A 13,597-nucleotide genomic window follows, 5' to 3' on the forward strand; every position below is an offset into this window, starting at 1 on the left:
ATGGAATGCCGGAGATAGAACCCAGGTCAGCTGCATGCAAGGCAAACGCCTTACCCGCTGTAGTATCACTCCAGCCCCTATCTCTAATCTTATTGCAATTAGTCTCCTCATTCACTTTGCTCCTATTAAACCAGCTTCCTTTCTCTTCTTTGTTTTCCCCTTCCCTTTCTTCTTCTGGTTGTTGGATAACCTCAGGTTATGTATTCATGGTTGTGGTTTTTGCTCACTTAGTTCTGGAGCCTGCGAGGGGTCACACACTTTATAGTGGTAATGCTTGCACACATACTCACCAGTGCTTGCACTTCTTTACTGGTGGTGCTCTCTCTCTCTCTCTCTCTCTCTCTCTCTCTCTCTCTCTCTCTCACACACACACACACACACACACACACACACGCACACACACACACACCTTACTACAGATGAGCAAAGACTTTTTTATCACTGAAATCATCCCATAGACTCTTTGAACTCTTTTATTGTAGAGCTGTTTGGCAGTGTCTAGTTTTCTACTCCTCATAGAGAAGCCCTGAACTAATAGCATAATCAGAATATGAGTCTAGATGGTTTAGGCACAGATGTTATGAGTTCTATCTCATGGCATTAAAAAATAGCTTTTGTGAAGACTATTTTATAGCATATCTATACACTTAAAGGAATTCAAAGTAGATCACATTATCTGTGCAGTGTATGCCCAAGGCATAGGGTGCCAGTTGCCCTGAAACAATTTAAAAGATAAGTAGTTTTATAGACTTATCAATTATTTAAAAAAAAGGGGGAAAACGTTATTAGTTTTTTATTGAATCACTGTGAATTACAGAGTTACAAAGATATTTATGATTATCAGGCATACATTGTCCCAATATCAATCCCTTCACCAGTGTCCACTACCCTCCACCAATGTCCCCATTTCCTTCCCACCCCTAGCCTGCCTCTGTGGTAGGAACTTACTCCACCCTCCCATTGTCCTAGTGTTCACCTCCCTAAATTGTGCCCCCCACCTCCTTCCCAGTGGCAAGCTTCCTGGTGAAGACCTGTTCTGTTCTTTGTTTCTCTTGCCACTGGGCATTTAATAGTCCCCTACGAAATTTCTTTATACCCCACATAGCACTGCACTGTAGCACTGTCGTCCCGTTGTTCATTGATTTGCTTGAGCGGGCACCAATAACGTCTCCATTGTGAGACTTGTTACTGTTTTTGGCATATCGAATACACCACGGATAGCTTGCCTTGAGGGCTCTCTGAGAGGGACGGAGGAACTGAACTTGGGTCAGCCGCCTGCAAGGCAAACACCCTACCCACTGTGCTATCGTTCCAGCCCAATAAGAGATTATTCTGAGTGAGTTCTTCTCTCTCTGATTTCTCTCAACACGATATACTCTCCAGATCCATCTACAATGCAGCAAATTGCATGACTTTATCTTTTCTTATGGGTAAGTAATATTCCATAGTGTATATGTATCCTGGTTTCTTTATCCAGTCATCTGTTTATGGGCATTTGGGTTGTTTTCATATTTTGGCTATTGTATATAGTGCCATACTGAATAAAGGCATGCAGATGTCTTTTCTGCATTGTGTTTTTAGGCCCTTGGGTATATTCCAAAGAGTGGAATTGCTGGGTAATACAAAAGCTCAATTGCTAGTTTTTGGAGGAAAGTCCATATTGTTTCCCCAAAAGTTTGAACCTGTCAAAATTCCCACCAACAGTGAATGAGGGTCCCTTTCCCTCATTCCCACCAGCACTGGTTGTTCTTTTTAATGAGTGCTAGTCTCTGTGGTGTGAGGTGATAGTTATATTGTTGTTTTGATTTGCTTTTCCCTGTTTAATTGTCGCTATTCTTGGGGCTCACCAGTCCACCAGTGGTGATCTAATGGTCCCCTCGTGCATTTGGAACAGATCACCAACCCCCTGACAGCGACCAGATGAATGAAGAAATGGGGTCCAGCAGTCTGGTTGGTAATTAGTGGCCATTTATTCAAGTCACAGTGTTAGTGATAGAGAAATCATGAAGGTTTGGGGGTAGCAGCTATACACAGGTGCGGTTGAACATTATCAGAAACAATGAACATTTTAAAGCCTTTCCTTCAGGGGAAGTTCTTCCAGGAGATTTACTCAAGGATAAACCTCAGCTAGGAATATGCACTCTAGGTTCCTGGTAGGGGATCTAGATGGAATTCCATCTATGGGCATATTGCTTTCTCCTTTCCTTTGCTAGTAATCCACTTAAAGTCATCTTAAACTTACTTTTTAATAAGCCTTCTGTGTTAATATTTTTGTTAGTCGACATTGGTTGGCTTCTGTATAACATACCATCCAATCTGGTGTGCTACTACTGCGATATCAGTGCTACAGAGTTCAAACATGTTGCATGGCCACAAATGTGACCACGTGCTCTAGAAAATCCAGACTATTTAACTGAGCAGTTAATTGAGGAATAAAATATTTATTTGTGCATGGTTGCTGGGTCTTTTGGAAATACAGAGAGCTGAGTGGAGGTTGCCAGCCCTGACTCTGAGAAGGCCTGAAGTTTTCAGCCACAAAGACCCATGGACCTGGAATTTTTAGCAGATTAGGTTCTCTGTGGCGCTCAATCCTGAGGCAGTGGGGTACGTCCAGAGGCAGGGGGCCGCTTTGGGGTGTGGGAGTAACTGCTGGTGCTTTGCTGGGGCAGATACTGGAATGCCCCACTCCAAGATTGCCAGAGAGGTCTCAGCTGAATATGGGTGTCCAAGAAACTTTTGTGGCTAGTTGTGAATGCAAATTTTAATGAAAAAAAGGAGTAAAAATATGATTCATATTTGGTGTGTTTTAGTTTCTTCTTTATATTCTACATTTTTCAAATCCTTTTTTATAAAAAAGTAAAAGTATTTGGGATAAGTAATTATTCTTTGAAGCCTCAGGATAAAATCTTCTTTCCCGGACATAGCATATGAACATCATCTGCCTGCTGCCTTCTGCTCACCTCCTCAACAGCCCCAGCACTAACTTCTTAAAGGTCACACCAAATTGCTGGTTTCCCTTATTACCAAGTCATCCATCACTTCCTTGGGTTTGTTTTTATTATTTATTTCTGTATAAGGTGCTTCCCACCTTTCTTTCTTTCTTTCTTTCTTTCTTTCTTTCTTTCTTTCTTTCTTTCTTTCTTTCTCTCTTTCTCTTTCTTTCTTTCTTTCTTTCTTTCTTTCTTTCTTTCTTTCTTTCTTTCTTTCTTTCTTTGTATCTTTCTTTCTTTCTTTGTATCTTTCTTTTTTCTTTTTTTTTTCTTTTTTGGGTCACACCTGGCAATGCACAGGGGTTACTCCTGGCTCTGCACTCAGGAATCACCCCTGGCGGTGCTCAGAGGACCATATGGAATGCTGGGAACCAAACCCGGGTCAGCTGCGTGCAAGGCAAACGCCCTACCCACTGTGCTATTGCTCCAGCCCCTCTTTTTTCTTTTTCTTTTTTGGGCCACACCTGGCAATTTTCAGAGCTTACTCTTAGTTCCCTGTTCATGGATCACTCCTGGTGGACTTAGGGGACTTATGTGGTGCTGGGGATAGCTCTGTGGAAAACAAATTTGCGGGGGAGGGGTTAATTTTTTCCTTTCTATTCTACATCATGGGCTGGAGCGATAGCACAGCGGGTAGGGTGTTTGCCTTGCACACAGCTGACCCGAGTTCGATTCCTCCATCCCTCTCAGAGAGCCTGGCAAGCTACCGAGAGTATCCTGCCTGCACAGGAGAACCTGGCAAGCTACCCATGGTGAATTCGATATGCCACAAACAGTAACAAGTCTCACAATGGAGATGTTACTGGTGCCTGCTCAAGCAAATCGATGAACAACAGGATGATAGTTCAGTGCAGTGCAGTGCTATTCTGCATCATGAGTCTCTTATGATCTTTACCCACTATAGTCCTGAGTTTATAATGGGAGGCAGTAGAGAAAGAGTAAATAGGTCTTTAGCAATAAGTCACACAGGTGTTTGCCATGGTGGTAACACCTGAAGAGACTAAAAAGTTCTTCCAAACTCTTTCTGGGGTCTAGGAAGACAGCTCACATGGCCTGGCATGTGAAAGCCTCAAGTTGATTCTCAGCGACTGTCACACATTCAAAAGAACAAAAGCAACCAGTGCTGGCGTGGATGTGAGGAAAAAGGGATGCTCTTTTACTGTTGGTGGGAATGCCGATTGGTTCAGCCTTTCTGGAAAACAATATGGACAGTCCTTCAAAAGCTATAAATTGAGCTTCCATATGACCCTGCAATACCACTTCCGGGAATATATCCCGAGGATGCAAAAAAGCACAGTAGAAATGACATCTGTACCTATATGTTCATTGCAGCACTGTTCACAATAGCCAAAACCTGGAAACAACCGAAATGCCTTAGAACAGATGACTGGTTAAAGAAACTTTGGTACATCTACACAATGGAATACTATGCAGGCTATTAGGAGAGATGAAGTCATGAAATTTGCTTATAAATGGATAGACATGGAGAGTATAATGCTAAGTGAAATGAGTCAGAAAGAGAGGGACAGACATAGAGGGACTGCACTCATTTGTGGAGTATAAAATAACATGATGCTGATACCGAAGGATAGTAGATACAAGGGCCAGAAAGACTGCTCCATAGCTGGAAGCCTACTTCATGAGTGGAGGAGAGAAGGATCACTAAGAAAATGATGGTTGGAGGAATCGGTTGGGATGGGAGATGTGTGCTGAAAGTAGATAATGGACCAAACAAGATAACCTCTCAGTATCTGTGTTGCAAACCATAATGCCCAAAAGTAGAGAGAGAGTATGGGGAATATTGTCTGCCATGGAGGCAGGGGGAGGGTGGGAAAGGGGGGGTATACTGGTGGTGGGGAATGTGCACTGGTGAAGGGATGAGTGTTTGATCATTGTGTGATTGGAACCCAAACATGAACTATCTCACAGTGACTCAATGAAATTTTTTTTATTTTTTTTTGGGGGGGTCACACCTGGCGATGCACAGGGGTTACTCCTGGCTCTGCACTCAGGAATTACTCCAGGCGACGCTCAGGGGACCATATGGGATGCTCAGAATCGAACCCGGGTCGGCCGAGTGCAAGGCAAAGGCCCTACCTGCTGTGCTATCGCTCCAGCCCCTCAATAAAATTCTTTTTAAAAAAATGTTGATTCTCATTTTTTCCCCCTGCTCACAAGGAATTATTTCACCTTGCTATTGGGATTAAGCTGAATTGCTTCATTGTGATGTTCAAAAGTCATTGTTTCCATCCAGAGGGTAAATAAATATTAATTGAACATTAAAAAAAAATGTTGATTCTCAGCACACTTGCCCCCTCCCACACTCCCCGCTGGTATCAATCAGAGTGACCCTGGAAACCAGCTGAATACTAGCAAAACACACCTTCCTAATTTTTTAATAAAAAAAAAAAGCTTTTGGCATATTCTCTTCTGCCTGCATCACAGTCTGTACTGTGTACTGTCTCTCTCACTGTCTCCAACTACCCTTACATTTTTCTAAATAAAACACTTTAATTAAAAAAAAACTGGTTCTCTTACAGTCTGATAGGATGTCAATGACATGTTCCCTATAAGTTAAAGCATTCTGATAATTGGAAGGAGTGACATTTTAATTAGCTAAATATTATAATGGTTTTGTTTATCACTCCTCTTAGTGCTAATTTTAAGTCTGAACAGTTGTCTAAACACTGCTATTTGATATTGCAACATGCCCACTGCAGTATCATATTCCCAATTCCCCACTGTTCATATTTTCTGTATCTTCTACAAGCTGGTAAAACATATTTATTATATTAATAGCCAATAGACAGTTTCTACCCTCATCAACACAAAACAGGATCTTTGTTTTGTTCATATATTTATCCTAAATGGACTGGAGCAATAGCACAGCAGGTAGGGCGTTTGCCTTGCACGCAGCCGACACGGGTTCGATTCCTCCTTTCCTCTCAGAGAGCCCGGCAAGCTACCGAAAGTATCCCGCCCCCATGGCAGAGCCTAGCAAGCTCCCCATGGCATATTCGGTATGCCAAAAACAGTAATAACAAGCCTCACGATGGAGACGTTATTGGTGCCCGCTGAAGCAAATCAATGAAAGGGACGACAGTGCTATTAACAGTGCTCTTTATCCTAAATACTTACAAAAATGACTCAGGCGTAATAAATGCTCAGTTAAGCATGTGTTATTATTTTCTGCAGGCCCGGTCTAGAAGTATTGAGGGGCTCCTTTTGGCTCAGAAGTCAAGGTAGGAAGCTCCCTGCAGTACTCAGGACATTGTTGAACTGTCTCTTTAGCCCCAGATGGCAAGTTGGAAGATGGAGGACTCAGGTCTACCATCTTCATAGTTAAATATTTGGTGAATGAACAGATCAACTTAGAGTTGACTGCTGTTCTTGAGATAACTGGCATAATCATTTAATTACAAAAACAAAAATATATCAACAGAGGTTGATATATTATTTACCACTTCTCTTAAAAATTAAAAAAAAAGGATTCATTTAAAACCCCAATTCAGTGCCGTCAAGATGTGACCTGGGTTCTATCCCCAGCACCCCATATGGTCCCCTAAGTCTACCTAGGTTATATTTCTGGCACCCCATATGGTCCCTTGAGCCCCGCCAGGTGTGGTCCCTGAGTACAGAGCCAGGAGTAAGCCCTGAGCACTGCCAGATACGCATCCAGTCCCCCCAACCCCGGAAATAAACATCAACAAAACAACAGGATCCTTAGGAAATTTGTTAGAAAGACCCCTTAGACATAATAAAAGTTCCACTGACTTACCAACCATGTTAAGTGAGCCACACAGAAAGCGATTTTCCAGCACCAGCAAGGCTGCAGATGATCAGCACCGCCAGACATCTGCCTATCTGCAATTTTATGGGAGACCCTCAACCAGAATTTAGCCAACAAATTCCTCACCCACTGAAACTGTCAGGGCTAACAAATATTGCTGCTGGATTACAGAATTTGTGAGTAATTTATTAGGTAACAATAAATAGCTAAGAAATATAAAAATTCGGGGGGGGGGGAGAAAAAAAAGAAATATAAAAATTCATAAAAGGAAAAATTGTATCAATAAATATCTTTGATTATTTTTATTATTTTAAGTATAAATGTACATATGAACTCCTTGAATTTGTTATGTTTATTCAACTATTAAACTAAAATACGGTTAGTTTTGTGGTGTGTGTGTGTGTATATGTGTGTGTGTAGTGTGAAGGGATCAAACCCAGGGCCTCACACATGCAAGGCAAGTGCTCTGCTGTTGAATTATATCTCCGCCAAAACCAAAGCAGAATTTAGAATTAAATGTGGTACAGCGACAGCGAACATAAAACAAAACAGCAAAAGGCAGGGAGATAATACCATGGTGGAGCTCATGCCCAGCTTGTGTCCCATTGGTCTCGCTTCCCGTACCACACAGTCCCTGAGCTTTGCAGAGTTCTGTCCAGGAGGCACCCTAAACCCTACCCCAGCACCACTAGGGGGGCCCCTGGAGTTCCCCATAACCTCACAAGAGGTCTGGGTGTCTCTGGCACGGACACTGCAGGCCCCAAGCAACATCTCCTCCGACTGAACCACCCGTGGGGGACCCCTGGGGCCCCGGAGTACTGCTTGACATCCTTCCCCCTGAATAAAAATTAATTTTACTAGAAGGTTGTTTTCGCTGAAATGAAATTGCCACTTAATGAGACCTGGTTACATAGCACGTGAGCCAGCTCTTACTGAACTAGTTACTTGATTAAAAGGTCTTTTGCCCCCTTAAGTTGCCCTTTCCTCCCTCCCACTTCCTGTATTAAGTACCAAGTGCTTTGGGAGTGGAGGGGGTACCCAGGTACTGGGGGACCACTCCCAGATCCGAACTTGGGGGACTATGGGGAAGGGGGATGGGGGGTCTTGACTCAGGCATGGAGACCTGGGAAAGCACTATTCCTTTTTGGGAAGGAGGGCGGGGCGCACACCCAACAGTGCTCAAGACCAACTCCTGGTTCTGCATTCAGAGATCTCTCCTGAAGGGTGGGGTCCCCATATGAGGTACTGGGAATCAAACCAGAGCCAGCCAGGGCAAGGCAAGTGTCTTTGCTATACTATCTATCAGGTCTTTTAAATTTTTTTTTTTTTTGAGCCACAGCGGGCTGGCCTCTGACTCTGCTCAAGGGTGCCCGGGTGTTCAGGGAACCAGCAGTGCTGGCTATCAAACCCTGGTTAGCCCTAAGCAACCTGCTGTAGTAGATCTCTTGTCCTCCAGCCCTTTGAAGAGTCATTTCTGTAGCTTCTCCGGCATGCACAATTACCTCTGTTTCCACAATTCAGAAAACAAAAATATAATCTAGGCACTCATTCTTCGCCTTTCCTCCTAACCTGTTCACACAAGTTCCCTAATGACTCATCTCTTTGCCTACCAGGCACTGAGGCATTGGGCTGGACGTGAGCAAAGAGAACTCATGTCCTGGGGCTGCAGCTGCCCGTTGCTGGGGCGGTTTATTTTACGTAGAAAGGAGAGCAGAAGTTCCCACAGCACGCTGCAGCCCGCGAACGCAGTTCTCACGGTCCAGCCTCGGGGAAGCGAGCACCTGTTCTACGCCTCCACAAAACAGGGGCATGTGGAAGCTTCCTTCGACGGGCACGTCGCTGTTGTGCTCCACGGCTCCATCCTTTGAGCGCTGTTTTACTTATCCTGAATTCCTAGATGAAAGCACCTGGCCAAGGACCGGGTACACATCGCACTCTAGAGCTAATCACGATTCATGCCAAACACACGGGTATTAGGCTGCCTCATGCTGCTCTTCGGGCCAAGAGGACATCGTCGGATTCCGCCTTCCACCCAAAGCGATATTTCGCATAAAAGGGACTCTGTGCTATTTAGAACAATGGTTATTTCCTATGAATCTGAGGATTCATAACTGGCAACCTTCGCTCCAGCGCTTTCTCAACGCTTTTCCAGGGTTTGGCACAGCCTAAGAAGAGCGTCGGGTCGCACAGCACTAACTCCCTTTGGCCGTCGGGAGCAGTAGAAGCACCCGGAGAGAATGCGCACGCGCTGTTGGCTCCCACGCCACGCCTCCTCGAGCACCGAGTGATGGGAGCGTGTGGGTGGAATTCTGGGAGATGTAGTTTCTGAGTCTTAAACTTCTTAGCGGGATCCCCCCCCACCTGCGTCCAGAACGGGACTTCAACTCCCGGCGGGCGGCGCGCGCGGGAGGGCCCGCCAGGGGAGGGGGCGGGGCGAGCGAGAAAAGGTGGGCGGGACCGGGGAGGCCCAGCGGAGGGGGGGGTGGGGTTTCGGCCGGCTCTGCGGCCGCCGCCCGCGGTCGGAAGAACCTGAGGCGCGGCGGGTCCGCGACGAGCTCGGACCGAGTGGGGCGCGAGAGCCCGCGTGCCGAGAGCGAGCGCTCAGGGCTTCGGTCTCCGTCCTCAGCCTCCCCTTCCCGGCTGGTCTCCGCTCTCCAGCGCCGGGACGCGGGAGAGCCCGGCGCGCGGCGGGGGCGCGAGGTGGAGCTGGCGGGGGCGGCCAATGCGAAACTGGCTGGTGCTGCTGTGCCCGTGTGTGCTCGGGGCCGCGCTGCACCTCTGGCTGCGGCTGCGCTCCCCGCCGCCCGCCCGCGCCTCCGGGGACGGCCTCGCAGGTGAGGGCTGGGGGCTGCCCGCGGGCTGCGGGGCGGGAGCGCGGCTCCGAGCCCCCGGGCGGCTTCCTTCGCGGAGCTCCGCCGGGGTGTGTGTGTCGGGGGGAGGTCCCGGAGGTGGGGAGGGGGGGGGGGACACGGACTCAACCCGATGGTCCCCGGGACCAAACAAATGGCCCTTTTCATCCCCGGGGCGTGAAAATCGCGCAAACTTCTGGCCGCTTTGCACATCTCCCCGCCTCCCCGCCGCTTGTCACCTCCGAGCGTTCCGTTGAGGGGCCCGAAAAGCGGCGTCCGCAACTTGCAGACCCTCCAGCCGCCCCTCAGGCCTGCTCGGGCTTGCCCCCGCGTCCGCCCCGGGGGCAGCGCCTCGCGTGTCCTTCAGCGGCCCGCGCCCGGCTGCGGGCTCCCGGCGCGCCGCTTCCCCGGCAAGTTGTTGGTCTTATTTGGGCAGTCCCCGGGGAGCCGCGTGCCGGGGACAGGCGGGTGCGCTGCCTGCACGGTGGCGGGCTCTCGCCTTCTAGGGAGAAACTTGGGATTTTAAGAAGGGACCTGGGGATGTTTGGGAATCTATTTTCGGAGACTCGGCTGCGAGTCCGCGCCGCACAGAGGAGCTCGAAAGAGGGCAGGGCGGCGGGCGGAGTGGAGTTGACTTACTTCGCTAATGCAGGGACGCGGGAAACCGGCCGTTCCTGGGCTCCAAAACTCCCCCTCTCTCGGGAGTGAGACCTTTGTGCTCCGCGCCGCCCACGAACGAGAAGCTTCTGGGCGCCTAGGTACGCCCCCTCCGCCCCGCCCCCCGCCCCTGCGGGTTGATGGATTGTGACTTTGTTCTGCTGCTGGGATTTCACTGAACTGAAAGGTTTACCTGGTTTGGATGTTCCCCATCATTCTTTCTGTGTTCAAAGTTTGCCCCAGGAGGTATAAAGAAACCGTGCAGGTTGTTTTCAAGATGAGGCTGGCTGCAGGCGCTTTGTTTTGAACCCGTTGCAAACTTTTCCTTCGTACTCTTTCTCCCGACCCCCCACACACCCCCCATTCATCTTATCCAAAAGTTTTTGAAATTAGAAACCTACATTTGCAGTTCGGAGAAGGTTGTGCCTAACCACGGAGGTATAGGAACTAGTTTAAACAACCCTCCGGGTATTCTGATTGCATTCTGGTTGTAGCTGCTGGTTACACTCTCTTTGTGTGTCTTGAGTAGAGTTTTAAAGTGATTCTGGTGAGTTTTAGTGGAAGCTTGTTGTTCGAGTGCATTTAACCTGTTAACAGTTTGGATTTTTGTATGGGTCAGTAATTGGAGGGTTGTTTTTTTTTTTTTCCCCAAAGAATTTCTAAGCAGAGAGAGTGCCACGTATACAATAATACAGAATGCTTTGTAACATCTGGTAGGTTTGTGTTTTGCAGGGGGGGGGTTGTTTATTTTTTTAAACAGGATTTTTATGGAATTTATTTGTAGAACATCCTTAGGTTACTTACACCCTTAACAGTTTTTTTTTTAAACTCAATAACTAAACTAAAAATCTTCTTCAGGCCTAAAATTAAGTAGATGTACATGCAGTTTCTTAGAGCTTCCCACTCCTTTTGTGTTTGCGTTATGCCTCTACACTATATGCCATTCATTGAGACCAATCTGTAGTCAGTAAACTAGGAGATAGACTGTGGGAAGGAACCGGCTAAGGTGAGGTGGCCAGTACTTATATAAATTAATTTTAACTTTAGGTTAATATTAAACATTTACTTCAAATAAAACGTTTTTTAGTAGTGGCCAAAGAGTACAGTGAGTAGCACGTTTGCTTTGCATTGGGCTGACTTGGGTTGGATCCCTGGTACCCTCGTGGTCTCCAGGGCCTGCCAGAAATAATCCCTGAACCTGGTGGAAGATGTGCACTGGTGGAGGGTTGAGTGATCAGTCATTGTTTGACTGAAACAGGAAAACTTTGTAACTGTATCTCACGGTGATTTAAAAATAATAATAAAATAAAATCAACATTCTGAATTTTAAAAAAAAGTAATGTGAGTTCATGTCCAGTTCAATTAGTTTAATCAATGGCTGAATAAATAGCAGGAAAGAAAGAAAGAAAGAAAGAAAGAAAGAAAGAAAGAAAGAAAGAAAGAAAGAAAGAAAGAAAGAAAGAAAGAAAGAGAAAGAAAAGGAAGGAAGAAGGAAAGGAAGAAGGAAAAGAAAGAAAGAATCCATGAGCACAGAGCCGGGAGTAAACCCTGAGCACAGCTGGGCCTGGCCCAAAATACAGAATGAAAAATTTTTAATCTACGTGAAGCCTGACAGGTACTTTCTTTCCTTTTTCACTTTTGTTACTTTCAGAACTGGAATCTTGAAAATGTAAAAACAAAAGTAGCTTGATTGCCAAAATATCCTGAAATTCCTCCCCCATTGTTTGTCGCCATGTTTCAGTGAACACATTTGGTTCTTTTTCACATTACAGCCCACCCATCCTTAAAGCTTAGAAAACTCAAACTTTTATTGAGTATTCTTTTAAATTAGCATTATGAGATGGGGTGGGGGTGCTTGCTTTCCTTATTCATCTTTAGTCTCAGTAGGTAAGTGGCAGCATCTTTTGAAAGGCAGATTTACCTTCCCTGAGTATTAAAAAAAAAAAAAAAAAAGGACCCTGTGACTTGCAATCGGTTCAGCAAATCTTTGAGGCTTCCTCTGTGCCAATTCCCGGTGTTGGTGTGGGTTGGGATTAGGGCTGTAATGAAGATCAAGTTCCTGCCCTCAGGCAGTTCACCATTTAGAAGAGAAAGCAGGACATAGGAAATAATTATTAAATATCTTAGGGCCTAATGATAAGTGCAGTGACAAAAATAAGACTGGAAACAAGGAGACTGTTGTGCTGCTGTTTTAAATAGCAGGCAGGGATAGTTGAGCTGGGATCTGAGTGGAGTGAGTGAGTCATATTAATATGGGGACTCTTCGAATGCAGCGGGGCACCTTCAGCAGCTGAACCCAAAGAGCAGGTGTCTTCTGAAACCCAACGGTCATGGGGCTGAAGGGGGAAATGGAGGCGCAGCCTTTGTACTCGGGAATCTAGGTGTTGGATCTCTTGACTACAATATGGATTTTTTTTATAATTTCTTGGAAAGAATTATTTCATGATTAATATAGAAAAATGATCTGATGAAAGGCAGCTTTTCTTTCTTGAATATTTGGGAAGAAGGCAACTCAAGAGAGAGCAGAAGAGACATCTCCCCTCAACAGAGGTTATGAATTCTCAGTGTTTGCTAGAACCATAGTCCCCGCCCTCTGGGCACTCACAGTCTGTCCAGTGACAATATATAAGGAGACACAGACACAGACAAGTAAAAGACAAAACAAAGAAAAAACTTGCCCTGTACTAGACTTTTTAAATGCACAATACATATTGGAAGAAATTTGCATTCAAATTTTTATTGCTGTATAATAATACATTCAGAAAAATGCATGTAAATGTGCAGCTTGGTATATTTTCACAAACAACACAACCAACTAATCAGCACCCTAATTAAAATAAAAGGAAGAAAACAGCCAACACTCCAGAAGCTTCTATTTATGCTCCCATCTGTCACTGAATGTCGTAACAGCACTTCCTGATCTTTAATGGTGGAGATGTACCTGTTTTTGCACATGATATGTATAGAACCACACAGTAGGCCTGTAATTTTTTAATTTTAATAATATAATTTAAATATTTTTATAAGTTGATTTCATGGGACTGGAGCAATAGTATAGTGGTTAGGACCTTCGCCTTGCATGCAGCTGACCCGCGCTCGATCCCCGACACCCCATATGGTCTCCCGAGCCCTCAAGGAGTGAGTCCTGAGAGCAGAGCCAGAAGGAAGCCCTGAGCACAGCCATGTATGGCCCAAAACCTGAAAAAAAGATTGTTTCATGTTGCATTATAACATTTTTCAGGCAAGTGTCATTGGAAATTAATATGTGGTTCTCTTTTTGTTTCTGGGCCACACCAGGTGATGTTCAGGAG

General features: G+C 45.7%; 1 protein-coding gene across 4 annotated transcripts in view; it reads left to right on the forward strand.

Annotated features, from left to right (window-relative positions):
• The first annotated feature begins 9,274 nt into the window (after positions 1-9,274).
• B3GALNT2 (beta-1,3-N-acetylgalactosaminyltransferase 2) overlaps positions 9,275-13,597 on the forward strand; it is a 62,345-nt gene continuing 58,022 nt past the window's right edge. For all 4 annotated transcript variants that reach the window (XR_008631378.1, XM_055146710.1, XM_055146711.1 and 1 more), the window contains exon 1: positions 9,275-9,614. Coding sequence is in view for 3 of the 4 variants with exons in the window: in XM_055146710.1 (XP_055002685.1) it covers positions 9,503-9,614 (112 nt within the window). In the remaining variant the exon portion in view is untranslated. The remainder of the gene's footprint in view (positions 9,615-13,597) is intronic.

The sequence above is a fragment of the Sorex araneus genome, chromosome 9 (assembly GCF_027595985.1).
Source record: "Sorex araneus isolate mSorAra2 chromosome 9, mSorAra2.pri, whole genome shotgun sequence".
Taxonomy (NCBI): Eukaryota; Metazoa; Chordata; class Mammalia; order Eulipotyphla; family Soricidae; genus Sorex; species Sorex araneus.